Source organism: Globicephala melas, chromosome 1 (genome assembly GCF_963455315.2).
Source record: "Globicephala melas chromosome 1, mGloMel1.2, whole genome shotgun sequence".
Lineage (NCBI taxonomy): Eukaryota > Metazoa > Chordata > Mammalia > Artiodactyla > Delphinidae > Globicephala > Globicephala melas.
Genome location: NC_083314.1, coordinates 137,671,134 through 137,689,045, shown reverse-complemented (window position 1 = coordinate 137,689,045; position 17,912 = coordinate 137,671,134). Strand labels below are relative to the sequence as shown.

Here is a 17,912-nt window from a genome sequence, read left to right as displayed (position 1 = left end):
TGCCCTCCAAGCCTCTTATTTTTTCCCTCATTATTCCTTTGTGTCTTTGTTACAGGTAGTAAGATATTTCGTTCACTTGGTCTTCCAGATAATTAATTCAATTTTTAACAGTGCTAGTGTTTTGTTTTGTTTTTTTAATTCTCCTATACAGAAATGTTTAATAAAATTGAAAGTTAGTGGTTTTAATTCAGTCTTTCATGCTGCCTTCTGATTTCGCATTGCTTTCATTATTGATGTTCTCTTCCAATTGTTTTCATCATTTCTACCTCACTGAGACCTTCCTCTTAGAGGTGTTCTGTATGATCTTCTCTCTCAGGTAAACTAGTCCCCTAAGTTAGGTATTATTTTTGTTTTGCCTACTCTTTAGTTTATGTTCTTTTGACTCTCATATAGGCTATATAGGCTTTTATAGTCTCGTTGACATTAACAAATCTGAAAGCAGTGAAAGTTACAGCAGTTTCTGCCCTGGTGTTCTTGCTGGCAGGGAACAAATAATGAGTGACCCTTTTCCCTGGGTGGACTCAGCTCTCCTTTCCTGCTGCCAATCTTTGAAACAATTCACCCTGCTAGGATAACCCCTGTCTTTCTTGGGCTCCTATCTTGAATTCTGATCCTACAAGTCACTCCTCCCACCCGTGCTCTCACACACGAGAATGTAGGTGCACGTGAACACACACACGCACAGGCTGATAGGTCAGCTTGCCTGAGGGTGAATAGCTATCCTGAGAGTGCAGGTTGTTCACTAAAACACCTGAGGGAATGACAACAGTGGTCCTAATAGAAGCCTCAGAGGGAGGCAAACCTTTTGTTCTGCTGCTGCTAGCTTGCCTTTACTTACTAACAAGACAAAGTCCTGTACTTGCTCTCTCTCTGCTGAAGCCTTCTGGAGAACCTGTGGCCTCAGATGTACTCTCTAAGTATTGCCAGTTGTGCTGTGCTTGTATATCCATATTACCCAAGAGTTGATTTAAAGAGACCCAAATGGGAGGGACACTCACAGTGTCTGAATAACCCTAATGTAGGAGGGACTTACCAGAGGCATCTGCAGCTGTAAAACTTCCTGCCTCCTGGGTTTGGTCACCTTCACTCCAAGCATACTCTCTGGCCACTTATTCTAACTTTCTGCGAGAACTGGACATCCCTCTCCTTGCCCTTATTGGGGATGGGGAGGGAGAGTCTGCCTGGAATAGCTTAGTCATGCTGTAAAGTGTTGAGCTGTTTAACTATTGCTCTGTTATAAACCACAACCAGTGCTCCGTAGTTCAACACAGTAATCATTTATTTGACTCACAGGTAGCTCATTTAGGCTGTTCTCTGAGGGGTGGTTCTTCTGTTCTCAGCTGGACTCACTCCCTCCAGTCTTGGCTCCCTGGAGATGTCTGATCCAGGCTGGGCTTGGTGGTCATTGCTCTGCCCCACATACCTCTTATCCTCCTCCTGGCACCAATGGGCTAACCCTGAGTGATCTTCTCAGAAGTTCAAGAGAGCAAGCAGAAACACATAATGTATCTTGAAGCTTAAACTTGAAACTGGAATGCAGTCACTTCTGCCTCATTATTTTGGCCAAATCCAGTCACATGACCGAATCCAAAGTCTAAAGGTAGGAAAGGCGGCCCTGCCCACAGTGTGAGGTTGGGAGGAGGAGGGTGTAGCCCTACAAATTAAGTGGCAAAGTATGTGGATACGTAGAGAGCGGAAGACTTGGGACCATGAACTCAACCTGCCTCAGCATTTAAGAATTGCAATGAAACATTTCCAAGTTATAATGCTACTTCAAAGGAGACAGCCATGAGGTTAGCTTGGAGGTAGTGAGGAAACTTGTGCAGAGGACAGACACATTGGAACTGGACCATAAGAACAACATAGAGTTTTCCAAGTAGACAGCGTTGAGTGAAAGGAGCAAAAATCAGTCAAGAGGGAAGGGACAGAATAGAGGCACAGAAGTCTGCAAATGAATGGAGCGTTTGGTGAGTGAAGAGTTTTCCTATGTAGATCGATCCCTAGAAGCAATCCTTCCACACAGTCTTTTGTCTCATTTAATTGTTCTTTCCAGTGAGCTATCATAGCTTCTAAAAAGTTGGAATTTCAGGCGTTGTGCCAGGAAGAGTTATCCTATTGTATATTCTTCAGAACATGCTGCATAGATGGCTGCTTTCTTTATACCTCAAAAAATTATTTTGCTTAAATAAGGTGAAGGGTTTAGCACATATATATTAAGTTTCTACTGGGACTAGTGTTCCTTCAATATATAGGTGCCACTTAACTTAGCTCAATGTGTTCTGCCATATATTCCACATGTGAAAAAAATACTGAGAAATAACATTTGTTTGCTTTCAAAAGACATTTAGGTTTCACAAAATGTGAGCTCTTCTGTGGAGCCCTCCCTGACACTTTCTCCCCCTTTCTCCCACCAGGTTCTCCTGCTAAAAGTTCTCATTTCTCTCTCTACTTTCTACAGAACATTTTTGTTAGGATGTGATTTTAGTGTGATTGTTTGATCACTGTCTCCTCAATTAAATTGTCAGCTTCTAGGAGAGCAGTAGACCAGGTCTTTTGCATATAACTGGTTCCCCAGAGCCTAGCATAGTGCCAGGGTCATAGTGACTGAATACTAAATATTTGTTAAGTGAGTGAGTGAATGAGTGAATCACTGTGAATGACTGAATGAGATAGGCCTAGACTATTGGCCCTATGAGATAGGTAGGTTTTGGTTTATCTGTAAAACTGCAAGCGTTCCCCAGGTTTATCACTTACCTGTGGTGAGGCAGACAGACCATATTCATTCTCTAGAGCTTCCATTCAATCAGTATTCATCATGGCTTGACATATGGTAGAATGTGGACTAGGTACTGGTGATGTGGAGATCATTAGGGCTGGTTTTGCTCTGAAGGAGTTGCTGGTTTAGTGGCAGAGATAGAGAAGGAAAGGGGCAAAGGCAATCATTGTGTTAAGTGTTAAGATACAGGTATGTCCACATTGAACTTGGAGAAGAGGCTTTGGACTCAGCTGGCCCTCCACTGGGGCTTTTTGAAAAGGGGCAGTCTGAACTGAGTCACGAAGGCTAATCAGTGGTTAGACACGTAACAGGGAAGAACATTCTGGGCAGAATGGAGTAAAGGTTTCAAGGTACAGGGAAGTGAGCAATCATGGCCACTATAGGATACTTCAAGTAGTTCAGTGTTGCAGAATGGAGAAAGCAAGGGTGGGGATGGCAAGCGAGGAAGCTGGAGGTCAGCATGGTCATGTCACAGAGGGTTGCTCAAGCCCAGCTAAGGACGGGACTTCTTCCTGAAGGGAGTGAGGAGCAATTGAAGTGTTTGAATCAAGGGTTGGTGTCATCGGGTTTTACCTTATGAAGTTTGCTCTGGACACAAGGGAGAACAGATTGGAAGGCATGGGACTCTTGGGAAGAAAATATATAAAGAAGCAGTTAATTATACAGTGTGATAAGGTCTGTGTGAGATTTGATTCCTGCGCTGTGATCTCAGAGGAGGAGCATCTAAACTAGAACTGGAGTCTCAGTCTAGTCTAAAGGAAGTGTTTCAAGTTATCAGGGCTAAGAAGCTGGGAAGAATTTTCCAGGCACCTAGAAGTAGGGTAGAGGCACAGAAGTGTTCGAGAATGTGACCTTTTCAGAGTGCTGCAAAGGATTCTTTATTGCTGGAGTGTAGAATACTAAGAGGGAATTGATGAGAAATGAAGCTGGAGAGTAAAACGCCATCCAGAGCAAGTCTTCCTTCTGTTAAATATTGCTTTAGACTGCAGTTATCACATCTATACCAAGAACTTTTTTTTTTTACTTTTTTATCGTAGAGAATTTTGAACCTGTACAAAATAGAGAAGTATAGCGAACACCCATTTAGCCACCCTCAGCCCTACAGCCGTCAACCTGTGGCTGGGTCTGTTCCATCTGCAACACCATTCACTTCCCCTTCACTTGCTCTTTTAAAGCAGATCCCAGATAATATATCTTTTTTTTTTTTTTTTTTTTTTTTTTTTTTGCGGTACGCGGGCCTCTCACTGCTGTGGCCTCTCCCGTTGCGGAGCACAGGCTCCGGACGCGCAGGCTCAGCGGCCATGGCTCACGGGCCCAGCCGCTCCGCGGCATGTGGGATCTTCCCGGACCGGGGCACGAACCCGTGTGCCCTGCGTCGGCAGGCAGATTCTCAACCACTGTGCCACCAGGGAAGCCCAATATATCATTTTATACATCAGTGTTTCAGTATGTATCATTTAGCTAAGAAGCCTTTTGCAAAACATAACCACAATTATCAGTTTCACACCTAACACTTAATAATAATGCTCCGTATCATCAAGTAGCTAGTCATTGTTGTAATTTCTGTTTATCTCACAAATGTCATGTAAATATGAACATAGATATAAATACAAATATTTATATACATTGTTTGATCCAGACCTAAATAAAGGGCTGGGAGCCTTTTGAAAGAGAAAGAAGATGCTCTCAGTCATTAACAGGTGTCAGTGGGGACTTTTGATTTAAACAGGGATGTTTATTCTACTTTTTCAATACTATTGAAATATTGAATAGTATTTCAATACTATTTCAATACTATTTCAATTTATTCTACTTTTTCAATACTATTGCAGATATCTGGACGAGTATTAGGCAAAATATAAAGGAAACCAGGCTCATATTATTGGTTCTACCTTTCTCCCATTTTCTTAGGTCTCTCTGCTCCCTGGTGTGCAAATGGACATACTCTGCAGAGAAAGGCTGGGATGACAGTTTCTGGAAGATGGTTGGTTTGGAAGACTTGGTTGCAGATAATTACAGCAAAATAGGTAAAAAAAATAATTTTTTCTGATTATGTGTATGTACACATGAATATATTGGTGTTTATTTTTTGTTTGTCTTTGTCTGAATTAAAATATAGGAACACAGCTCTGTTTTTCCAAGAGAAGCGAGTAAGTTATGATGGGTAGGCCATGACTAGTAGGCCCTTGCATTGGGGCTTATAGGAACTGAGTTATGAAAAGCTGCCTTGAAATGTAGACTGTTAGACGTGGGGCTAGACTGAGGAAGATACTTGCATGGAGCAACTGGGAATAGCATAATCGAAGGGATGTGTATGGATTGTCTCCAGTCAGACCTAGGAAAATGTCTTGTGATTTAGGTTCAAGGAACCAGGCAAGGCCATACAGAAAAAAAATAATTGAAGAGGTCAAAATTGGAAGGATCAGGAGCAAGACATAAACTGGAACGTGAGCCAGTGGTTCCTGACTAAAGCCGTAGGGTTCCTGACTTCCAGTTTTATGTGACACTAACTGGGTAGTAGAGGTGTGGATGATTGGTAGGAATTTACCTGGTAAAAGAATTCAGATACTAGGTACATATAATTGTAGCTGATATGTTAAAGTTTCAGGTTTACATGTTCATGTCACAGAAAGATGTTTATTTCTTATAGTTACTACCTACGATTCTAGTAAGCTGTCATCAGGTAGGCAATTATACCTGATTAAAGAGAAGTACTTCTGTATTGTTTAGTGTGAAGGCTAGGAGGTTGTAATGAGACAATTTAAAAGTACTGCAGATTAAACAGGATGGCAGAGTATTTCCCTTTTATGTAGTAGAATAGAGGTAAGTGATTATAAGACAGCTCTGCCGTTCTCATAACATGTCCTCCAACTTTGGGTCCAGATTAGCCACTTCATTTCTCATCAGTTCCCAGCCAGTTAGTGGGAAGAATATAAAGGACCAGAAGAATCCATCCACATTCCTTTGGAGGAAGCATAACGTGGAAATGGGCCACATCATTTCTGATCACATCCTATTGACTGGCACTTGTTGTTTTTTTTTTTAACATCTTCATTGGAGTATAATTGCTTTACAATGGTGTGTTAGTTTCTGCTGTACAACGAAGTGAATCAGCTATACATATACATACATCCCCATATCTCCTCCCTCTTGCGTCTCCCTCCCACCTTCCCTGTCCCACCCCTCTAGGTGGGCACAAAGCACCGAGCTGATGTCCCTGTGCTATGCGGCTGCTTCCCACTAGCTATCTATTTTACATTTGGTAGTGTATATATTTGATCGGCACTTGTTAATGAGGCCTCATGAGGCTGTAGGGGTGGCTGGGAAATGTGGTAATTGGCCAGGCAGTCAGGTGACCATTCATGTGACTGGCCAGAAGTTGAGAGCTGTGCTATAAAATTTGAGTGAACAACTAGTAGTGTCTGCCATAGTTTCAACCCCCCTGATAACTGAGTCACTTAGTAGGTCGTTTCAGTCCAGCCTTTCTCTGGTGGAGTCCTCATGACTACTCTCTTAGATTGCAAGAGTATAAGAATAGAAATATGAAAGATCCACGTAGCATCTATGCTGCTATGCTGTGGACAACATAGCTCAGTTGTCCATGGTCTGTTCAACTACTAATAGCTAAATCTGGGGTAAAGAACAGAGCCAGGGTAGTATGCAGAAAGAACCCTTCTGGACTTTGTGTGGCTCGACTGAAACCGTCATAGGATCTGAGCTGGTAGAGAAGGGGAGGAGCTTGGGACCAGGGGAAGGGAGGAAGAAAGCAAAGCAGCAGTCATTAGTCATCAGCTGCATTCTAAGTCCTTTGGTCGGTGATTTGGTAGGTGATTCATTTATCTCATTAGGCCCTCACAAACCTATTTGTCTAGCTATTTCCATTTTACAGATGGGAAAACTGAGATTCAGTTCTTTTGTCTGCTGTTTAGTTATAGGGTCAATAGTAGGACTAGGGTCTCTGAGTCTACACTTTTCTACCAAAGCAGACTTCCTCCTTGGGATATCTGGGACCTGAGGGAACTGACGTGGCTGTATGGCTGGCCTCCAGCAGGATTAAGCAGAAGTCCAACATTTAGCACCCAAAGCCAGTTTGAGCTTGACTGGAACAAACATCCGTAGTCCACACCTAGACAGGAGTCAGAGTGTGATGGGCTCTCAGCTGATGAGTGGATATAAATTCACAGGGTATAAAAAGTATTAATACTTTAAGTCATATGGTGGTTAGTTTTAAAATTCTGGGTATTCAGACCTTCTGGAGCCAGCAACTGAGATAGCAGCTGGGGAATAGAGTCAGTCTTTTATTCTGGGGGCTGAGGGATCCAACCAGAGGATGGCGGGTCAGGACTCCAGCCAGCCAGACTGGAGTTTTGGACAGTGCCTCAGGTCCAGCAGGGGAAATGGTCAGCCAGACAGCAAAGTGATACTCAACCAAAAGCTTCTGGAGGGCAGGGACTGTATCTGCCGTACCCTTGAGTATCTTGGCATAGAAGATGTTGGTAAATATCTACTGAAAGAATGTGTTTGACTTGAGCACAATTGTTTGAATTGAGACGGATTGGAAAGAGTTAAGAGAAAACGGTGGCAAAGAGATATCTCAGGTGTCTTTATTTGCTCTGGCTGCCATAACAGCATACTATAGACTGAGAGACTTAAACAACAGAAATGTATTTCTCACGGTTCTGGAGGCTGGGAAGTCCAAGGTCAAGGTGCCAACAGGGTAGTTTAATTCTGAGGCCTCCTCTTGGCTTGCTGTGTGTTCATGTGATCTCTTCTTTGTGTGTGTGCAGAAAGAGAGCTCTCTGGTGTCTCTTCTTATAAGGACACTAAACCTATCAGATCAGGGCCCCACCCTTTTGGGCTCATTTAACCTTAATTACTTCCTGTTGACTCTTATCTCCAAATACAGTCACATTGGGGCTTAGAGCTTCAACATAGGAATCTTGGGGACACAATTTAGCCCACAACCCCAAGGTACTAGTGCACTGGTCATTAGAGCTAAAGCAGGGCCACTAAGTCCTGAGTCCCCAGTCTGGTGTTCTGGAGGCTCCCCATGAGCTCCCTGCCTTGAAGAAGAAGCATCAGGACTGAGTACTAGGGGAGGGACTCTTGTCCTGTAATTGAGGGGTTCAGGCAAGTTGGGTCTAAAACACTGAACTGGGAGCAAGGGTAGTTTTAGTTTTAGCACTGATGGTATGAACTTAGACAAGTCTCATAATGCTGTATATCTTTATAGTCTTGCCTATGAAAGATATAGTTAATGGTAGAATGAAAACTAATAGTTTACTGTTTCTGAGACATGATACTATTGCATTACAACCAGTATCCTTTTAAATTTTCAAAACAGTGTAACAGAGTTATTTTTATTTATCCTGTTCTACAGCTGAAGAAACCAAGGTTCAGAAAGGGGAAGGGTGTCTAACCTATGCTTGCACAGTTTGCAAATGGTAGAAGCAGAATTGAAACCTATGTTTGGAGGATTCCAAATCCTCTTCTAATCATTTTGCTGTATTGACTTCCAAATAATGTTTATTGTGTGTGTATAGTAGGCAACAAATAAATGCTAATCCTCCTTCCCCTTCTATATTTCAAGCACATTTCTGTGTGCTTTCACGTACCTTGTTGCATGTAATTCTTAAAACCAGTGACAAAAGTACTGTTACCTTGTTTACAGATGAGAATCAGAGATATAAGTAACTTTCTATAACCACATGCAGAACCAATAAATGATGTCAGGATTGAAACCCTTCCTGTGGGAGGCCCTAGAAGGAGCTAATATTTTACTGGAACACAAATTTCAACTTCAATTGCTTCATTGTTTAAGTGATTTTTAAAATTTATGTGTCCACCCTTTCCCTCAAATTTAGTGTTTGTCCCTGAGTATTCCCATGGTGTGTTGGACGCAGATTTATTATAGTACACATTGATTGCCTGTTTACATGTCTTGATTCTACTGTAGACTGTGAGCTCCTTGACCTGTGGATTTTCACTTATTTACATTTGTATTCTGGCCCCAGCACAAGACATGGCACATTTTAGCAGCTAAATTACTCTTTGATTAATAAGTGGGTAAATGAATGACTGGGGTGGCTGGTACTGGGATGTCCACACTTTTCGCTTTTAAAAGCTCTAGTGATGTTTACTGATTTTAGCAGTTATCTTAGGTGACTTGGGTTCAAGTTCAACTCTGATTTTCTGATTATTTTCATCTTTTTGTGCTCCCCTCCCTTCCAACACAAGACCCATGTTTAATTAGTATATTAGCTCTGCTAATAGAGCAATACCTACAGGAAATATTCATTAAAAGTCCATAATGCTAATCTAGCAGAAAATTTCCAGAATAATTTTATTAGATTTCGCCTGTTAATGGATTTTTAATGGATGTCCTAAGGAGCCATATCATTAACCAGAATATTACCATACATGAGTTAAAACTTACCCAGTCGTCAAAATTAATTGTATGATGTTTCCTTTGATTTTCATTTCTGGTGACTTGAACTTGTAGTTTCAGTCTGAACCAGAAGTGGAGGATGTTAAAGAGGACATGCACTCTCAGTTGGGACTTTCAGAAACTCCTCTGGAAGCTACCTCCAGGCAGTCGGAGCAATTCTTGGAACTATGAGAAATGAATCTCGGAAGCCTCCCTATGAAGTGTTAAACATTTCCAGTGGACTCATTACCCATCAAATGTGGACACTACAGTGCAAAACCTTGTAACAGATTTGAACAGCACATCATGGATTTGAGCATTAATATAATTACCATAATTCGCTCCATGTGGGGCTTTTAGCCAAGTCTTTACCAGCCTTCCTGGGCTCATGCAGTAAATAAATGCTTTCCCTGAAAACTGAACACCTCAGCAACTGATAGTCTTATGGAGGGACATTTTTGAAATAAATTATTTATGAAGTGTAAGTTAAGGATCAAATGCAATATTTATATGGTGCATTTCAAGGACAGGGGAAGAAATTTACAGTGTTTTAAGTAACTACTTGCAAGTTTCCAAAGATAAAATGTTACTACCTAATGCCTTCCTTAAGGAGGTATTTGGATGGTTTGGTTTGGGAACATTATACAAAGTAAAAGAAAAAAATAGTTTTGTGAATCAAAAGAATATAGTAGACATTTTTTTAATATCTTTATTGGAGTATAATTGCTTTACAATGGTGTGTTAGTTTCTGCTTTATAACAAAGTGAATCAGTTATACATACACATATGTTCCCATATCTCCTCCCTCTTGCATCTCCCTCCCACCCTCCCTATCCCACACCTCTAGGTGGTCACAAAGCACCGAGCTGATCTCCCTGTGCTATGAGGCTTCTTCCCACTAGCTATCTATTTTACGTTTGATAGTGTATATATGTCCATGCCACTCTCTCTCTTCGTCTCAGCTTACCCTTGATATTTCTTGACAATTAAAACTATACTAGTTGATTTCATGTTCAGAATTGATGGAGAAAACCCAAACCAGTATTTTGTAGGGAATTATATACCCATAGACCAATTAAATGATCTGTGTCAATAGATTTTGACCTTCAGTTCTCTGTGAATCATTCCCTGGTTACCCATCTAATCCTAAACATGTATCAAAAGCAAACAAGAAGGAAGAGATCAGCAGGGAGGAAGGACCCTTAGGAAGAGAAGCAACACCCCACCTGTTCTAATTGATTATCCAGGCTCTCTTTCAGCAGGTTCCATTGCTTTTTCACTTCCTGGGAAAAGTGCTTCGTTGTATTGTTGGGGCAGGCCACTTTATGCGTGTGTACAGCATGGCTGAATTATAGAGTGACTATCTGCATTACAGAAAGAGCCTTGTTACATAAAAAGGTACAGTGTGTTAGCTTATAGATCATGCGTTTTGTGGGGTCAGGGAAGCCAGGCAATGCAGGAACTAACTGTTAAATGAGAGGCAGAAATGATGATGAAGCCAATGTAAACGGGACCATTCCTTAAGGGGAGGGAGACTGCATTTTTTCACTGGGTTTCTCTCCCTTTATGAGACCACGTTTTAGACGTCGGACACTGTGGGCCCTTCACCTGGCACATGGTACATACTGATGAAGTATTTGTTGAATATATGTTTAAATGAAGGATTTGATTAAATAGGCCCCCCTTTGGCTTTGATTATTCCTAATAGTTAATGGACCCTATAACTTCTTTTGAATTAAATGATACTACAAGTTGATAGACAATGTTTTTGTTTCATAAATTCAGTGTTCACAGTCATTTTTCACTAACCTGTTTACCACTGAAGAAGGGCTCCTGTGGAAGACACTGCCCCCCGTCTCCCCCCCGAATGAGAGCTCATTTCTACAAGAAGTCTCTCAGAGATTTTCCAGACAGGAAATGTTACAGACTCCTTCACAAAAAAAAACCCAAATAACTGAAACAACTTATTTTAGGAAGATTGGGAATATCGCTTTTCCAAAGAGTAAAATAGACCCTGCAGTTAACTGAAGCTGAATTTTAGATATTTTTGTCCTGTAGACTTAAAATTATAGCTAAAGAATCTTGACTAATGACATGTATGTGTTTGGGACATAGATATGTCAGAACTCACCACTGTCCCTCTCCAGAGTCCAACCAGTTGAGAACATTTCACAGAGACACCTGAAGCAAAGCATGATATTGACTTTGGTTAGACTGAATTAAAGAGCAGTGGGGGGAATCCTACCCTCTTTTCTGAACCTTGGGACCTGCATGGCACTGACTTGATCCATTCATTGGCAGGCCAAGGAGCTGAGACAAAGAGACAAGACACCTGGCTGGGCTTGCTTCGGCACTTGATCTGCTGAATTTAAACTCCAACTCCAAGAGCTCACTGGCCCTCAGGTGGTTTAAATCCAAAGAGCCCCCAGGTTGTTAAAGTAGACACATGCCAAGCCTGTACTGACCCCATTTCAAGGTTGTTGCTCCACTTCCACATGGCCCCGTAGGTGTTGGTTTTTTCCAGAGTCTCATGGATCAGCTAAACGATTCCTACTCCCAGGCTGGAAAGAGTAAAGAGTATAGAAGCAGGAGATGGGAGTGTGTATACTAGGGCTACTCCATCCTCGGGGAAAGAAGAGGAAATGCCCCTGTGGAAACATGCCCAAGGGGTTTTCACCAGCAATATTTATCAGGACCAGTGTTGGGAGCCTGAGTCCAACAGTGTCATCCATAGTTGTGGGGATTATAAAATCCTTTTAAGCTGTGAATACTCAGTGTTCTGAATTTGCCCAATAGAACTGGACATGTTTACAAGGATTTATCCATTCATTGCTTGGAATGTGAAACTTGTTTTTCATTTAGAGGTTTGCTGAACTGCTGCACCATCTTGGTATCACAAGATGCCAGTGCTGTTTTTAGTAATTTACATTGGGAGGTCTGGAGAAACCTTTGGCCACAGGTAATCGCAGTATTTTCCAGGCTCTGTTGGGGCCAGTTGTACGACCTCTTCCATGTCCTGAAGGAGACCATCCCGTGGGTGCTCTGGACTGGGCTTTGCCCTTGACCCTGGGCCTTTGATCTTATTACCCTGTCTACTGTTAACATCCTTCTCATTCCTGCCCAAGTGGCAGAACACGGTCTTTCCAGTACTTGAGGCAAGAATATATCCTCTGAGTATCGTACTGTCTTACTTTACCCTTTAAAATTAAACTTCTGCCTGATGGAGAATGACCTAGAGTTCTTCCTGTCAGTTAGTGACCTATCCAATCATGCATCCATCCCTCCAGCCATACTACTGAGTGCCTCCTATGTGCTAGGTGCTGGTCTAAGTTCTGGAGAAACAAAAATGAATTCATCATGGTCCATCCTCTTGAGGATCTCATGTCTTTGGGGGTGAAGGGTGGAGATAATTGAATTACTAATCTCAGTGTTTTTTGTGTTTTTCAATAATCTAAAGATGTCCAAATTACTTGAGTAAGCAGAGCATGAAGTCACTAATAACTAGAGGCTGTATCAAAGAAGTCTTTGCATGAGCTAGCATTTGAGATGTGTCTGAAAAAATATGAGTAGTAGTTTACCAAACAAAGAGGGGAAATGATTTGTAAGGCAGAAGAAACAGCATAGGCAGAGGCATGGAGGCATGGAAGAGTGTGAGTGTCTGTGAATGGTTGAGTGTGGCTAGAGCAGTGGACCTGGGATGGGGTGGGGATGAGTGGCAGAGGATGGGATAGGAAAGGGGCCTGGGTTTAATCTCCAGTGGGACTTTTATCCTTCCTTGAAGCTGGGGCCGCTGGTAAGAGACTCAGCGTCACAAGATTGGCTTCATTGCTCTCAAGAGATGGTGCCGTTACTATCCTGCCAATGCTGTAAATAAAAGTGAAGGCAGTTTTAGGAGTTTTTTAGCTCCTATGAAGACGAGAAAGAGTGTGTGTGTGTGTGTGTGTGTGTGTGTGTGTGTGTGTGTGTGTGTTTCCCAAGCCCATTTCTTTCCTTTAATTACATATGGTACCCATTATGTACCTTCCTTTCCATCAAGATTTGTTGGGAGGCTGAAATGACATATCAGATCAGAGGACAATGTCTACAAAGCCTGTAGACATGTTAGCTGTTATCATTTTTGAGTGTACCTTGGCACTGGAGGACAACAGTCTTCACTCCCTGGATACTCTATGTTTCCTACCAGTGGGCCTCAAAGAAGTACCTGTGCTCCCCACTCTTCACCACCCTTAGATTCCCAGCAGTACTATTTCAGCTGCTGGCCCTTCCAGGAATAGTCCTGCAGAGCCAGAAGGGCAAGGGAACAGTGATGACCACATCATGTTGTAAGGTAATGGCTTTCAGAGGTTTTGCTGTATACAAGGTTTCATGTAGCTGCTCCTCCTTTCAGTATGGCACCTGGAAGATAATTGGAAGCCTCCCAAAAGTGAGGTCAACCTCCAGCTTCTCTTCCTACCACTGGACAGCCAGTGAATACTGGAGCCAAAAGGGATCATGGAGATTTTGCTCTAATACATAGATGAAGAACCAAGACTCAGGGAGGCAGGATGAATTTCTTTGTCTTGCAGCATCTTAGTGACAAAACTGAGATCAGAAACGAGGTCTTCCAACTCCCAGTCCTGTTGCACTACTATCGCACTACTACTATTTTTTCAACCAGTTTTGGGCATTTAGCTAATCTGGATACTGTCACTTGAAGGGGACTAAGCACTAGGAGAATGTCACTGAGGGAAAGACTTAGGTGAATTCACCCAACCCGTTGTCCAGTCTTCAACCTTGAACATGAAGGAACCGAACTTTGCCCAAGCAGCTGGAAATGGTTGCATCTTGGACTATATCAAGCAAGCTTTTTAGTGACTGATGTAGATAAAGTAAAATAATTAAGTAATATATTAGCCATTGCCTATTTTAATAGTTAAGGGTTTGGTCACCAGAGTCAGACATTCCTGAGTTCAGTTCTGGCTCTGTCATATGTATTGCTGTATGTGGTACTTGATTTTTCTGAGCCTTAATTGGTATATTTTGAAGATTAAAGAAAACATTGCAGGTAATGTCCCTAACACATACAGAGTCTTCAGAAAATGTTACTTCTTAGTATCTTAACAACTTTCTGCTCTCCTGAACACAAACTCCTCTCTAAGTTATAGGTCATGTACGCCAAGGCCAGTTCCCTTTGAGTAATCCCATGTAATTATTACCAACTTCTTCTGACCTTGGGGAATGTCTTTTTCTGAGCTCCACCTTTGTATTCACACAGTTTTTTTCCCAAGTTGGATATAATAAAACTAATCAGATGTCTGCTTCTAAATCATAATCACATTCTTAATTCTTTAAGAGGTTACCTTGGGCTTCCCTGGTGGTGCAGTGGTTGAGAGTCTGCGTGTCAATGCAGGGGACACAGGTTCGTGCCCCGGTCCGGGAAGGTCCCACATGCCGCGGAGCGGCTGGGCCCGTGAGCCATGGCCGCTGAGCCTGCGCGTCCGGAGTCTGTGCTCTGCAACAGGAGAGGCCACAACAGTGAGAGGCCTGCATATCGGAAAAAAAAAAAAAAAAAAAGAAGAGGTTACCTTGATCTGAATTACAGGTTTCCCTAAATTCTTCAGTCCCCAAAGTGGCAATCTTTAGTTTTTTCTCATGAACAAAAGAGCACATATCCACAGGCAAATAAAAAAAATACAGGATGCATTCGTGATAATTAACTGGGAAACTCAGTGACTAATGTTCCTACAATGCTTTACAACTTTAGAAGAGTTTTTCTTTTCATGTACTATCATATTTATATTTCCCATCAAATTCGAAAAATAGGCTTTAACACAGATTTACATTTGGGGGAACCAAAAATCATGAGCTTTAAAGTCAGAAAGACCGAGGATCATATCCCAGATTTACCTCTTGTCTGTATAACCTTGGATGAATCACTGAACCTCTCTGAGACTGGATTTCTTCATCTATTAAACAGGTATAGGAATACCTACCTTGCATCGTCCTTATGAAGCAGTGATTATATATATATATAAAAATATGAAGTGTCTGACTTTTGGTAAGACCCCAGTAAACAGTAACTAAATTAACCAACAAAAGAAGATTTGGTACTCTATATCATAGTGGAGCTAACATTGGGCTCCCCTAATGCCAAATCCTATGAATAACTAAAAAGGATTTATGATAATTTTGTTCAAAGGAAGGAAAACAAAGAAGGTTGGGCTAATGGGGTGCAAAGACAAGATCATATTAATGACTGAGTAAAAAAAAAGAGAGGAAAGACTCTTATTTTCCTTCTTTGCTCTTGTTCATCAACTTAACAGTACTAGGAATCATGCTGCATGCTTTAGAATAATGGTGAACCAAAGCCAGCAGGGTTCCTGCCTTCCTAGAGTGTTTAGTCTAGTGGAGAGAGCATTAATCGACCGAGAACAAAATTGCCACTGAGGTAAATGCTACAAAGAATGGGGAAAAGGGGCTTCAAGGGTATAAATATAAGAAGGGGTATGAACTTGTCAGAGAAACTAGGAAATGTTTGAGGCAGTGATGCTGAAAATAGGTTGATATGCATCAACTCTGTGAAGAGGGGTGGGAACAATGCTTGAGGCAGAGGAAACAGCATTTGAATGACTCTGGCAGGAGGGGGCATGATGAAATGAGGCTAGTGTGGCCAGAGCTGAGAAAGTTGGAAGCCAGCAGGATGCAAGAGGATGCTGAAATCGTTATCCCAGAGAACCAGCTTCATTCAGACCAAGCATGGCTGTAAGAAAACAAAACCTAAGAAGAGTATTTAGACCATCTCAGTCAATTTTGTATATTCATGCCTAATCAGGCATCCACAGTGAAGAAAATAAGTTGTAGATATGATCTTGGAGCCCCTGAGAATAAGACTGAATTGCTGCTTAGAGGTAGGAAATGGTCATACGTTATCCCAATTTTCCAAAAGTTCGGTCCCTCAAAACTATTGACCTGTGTCCTTCATATTAATGATATGATATCTTGGTTTTGATTATTAAGCCTATAATTGTGAAAGAAGGTGTCATCAGGAGGTAGTCTGGGTTCACTATGAATAAGTCCTGCTACCCTAACCTTAGGTGTTGCCTGTTCTTGAAATTCTTTTCTCAGTTACACTCCCTGTCTGGGTGGTTGGTGCATAGACCAAGCTCCAGTAGCACCTGGTGCTTCCATCGTGTCTGCTTTTATATCCTCTTGTAGACTCTCTGTGTTTTCAGACTCTTTGTTTCCTCTTTGTGTCCTAGCATCACCACTAAATGAATGTTTGATAGAGACATAGATGGATAGGGAGGTTGAGCTCCAACGCAGAACTCTTGATTTGCCCACACAGCCCAGCCGCACAACATGCTGCTCCTGTGGGCATCTCCATCTCAGTAAAAGGAACCACAATTCTCCCAGTTGGGCAGGACCCAAACCTAGAAGTCATTCTTGATGCTTCTTTTTCTCTCACACCTTACATTCAGTTCATCAACAAGTCCTTTTTGCTTTGCTCCAAAAGGAACCGGAATTAAGCTATTCCTACCCCTTTCCACTGTTACCCTCCCAGTTCAAGGTACTTTCATCTCTTGCTGGGTTAGTGCACCAGCCTCTTCATTGGTTTCCTTGGTTATGTTCTTCCCTCAGATAATCCGTTTTCTACATGGCAGCCAGAATATTATTTTGAAAATGTAAATCAGATCATGTTACTCTCCTGCCTAAATTCTTCCAGGGGCTTTACATTACAATTGGAAAAAAAAATCTAAATCCCTTGCCATGTTATACAAAGTCCTATGTGATATTTCTCACCCTCTCTCTCTTTTTTATTGCTTACCATGCCCCCATGTAGTCACTGTCCAGCCACAGTGACCTTCTTTCTGTCCTCAAGCATTTCTAGTGTATGTTGCCTTTGCATTATCTCTGCCCTCTGTCTGGCTTGGCCCTTCTCAAAATATTCACATGGCTGTCTCTTTGTCTCTGTTCAGGTCTCAGCTCAAATGTCATTAGAGAAGAGCCTTCCCTTCCCACCTGTCCTAACATCCCCACCCCCTGCTCTAGCCGTATTCTGTTTCTCTGTTGTGTTTTCTTCTTAGCACTTGTCACTATCTGAAATTACCTTATTATTATATTTATTTATCTGTTTATTGACAGAACAGCTGCTCATTAAATATTATTTAATAAATAAATGATTTAATTAGAATTTTGAGAACACAATAGATCAATAAAATGGCATAGAAGAGAAGTATCCTGCATGCTGCACATTTTTTGAGAATTTTTAAAGTTTTCTTATAATGAAAGGAGAGACATTTGAAATGAATATATTCAAGAATGGATCCCAAAATGGCTGAGAAATGATCTCAAAGACTGTTTGTAAAGGGCCAAATCTCAACCTATTTGTGAGTTCCTGGTATGAAATGCAGAATTGCGTTTTAAGTTGCCCTTGTCAATATTTTCAATCAACAACTTAGATGAATACATAGAAGACTTCATGAATAAATACGTAAATGATACAAAACAAGGAACCGTAATTAATACATTGAATAACATAGTCCAAAAATTATTTTGAATATCAGCAGACTAGAAGGTAGTCTAAACTTAACAAGGTGAATTTTTACCAAGGATTTATAGTCATGTCTTTTCGTTAGAAAATACAAGGAAGGAATGACAGAAGATATGAATAGACGTTTTTCCAAAAAGACATGCAGATGGCCAGCAGGTACATGAATAGATGCTCAGCAT

General features: G+C 41.5%; 1 protein-coding gene across 7 annotated transcripts in view; it reads left to right on the top strand.

Moving 5' to 3' along the window:
* The window catches only part of FGGY (FGGY carbohydrate kinase domain containing), a 413,910-nt gene that overhangs the window by 154,157 nt on the left and 241,841 nt on the right, over window positions 1-17,912 (top strand). For all 7 annotated transcript variants that reach the window (XM_070046609.1, XM_030870319.2, XM_060287916.1 and 4 more), the window contains one exon: window positions 4,688-4,803. In XM_070046609.1, the coding sequence (XP_069902710.1) occupies window positions 4,688-4,803 (116 nt within the window). The remainder of the gene's footprint in view (window positions 1-4,687; window positions 4,804-17,912) is intronic.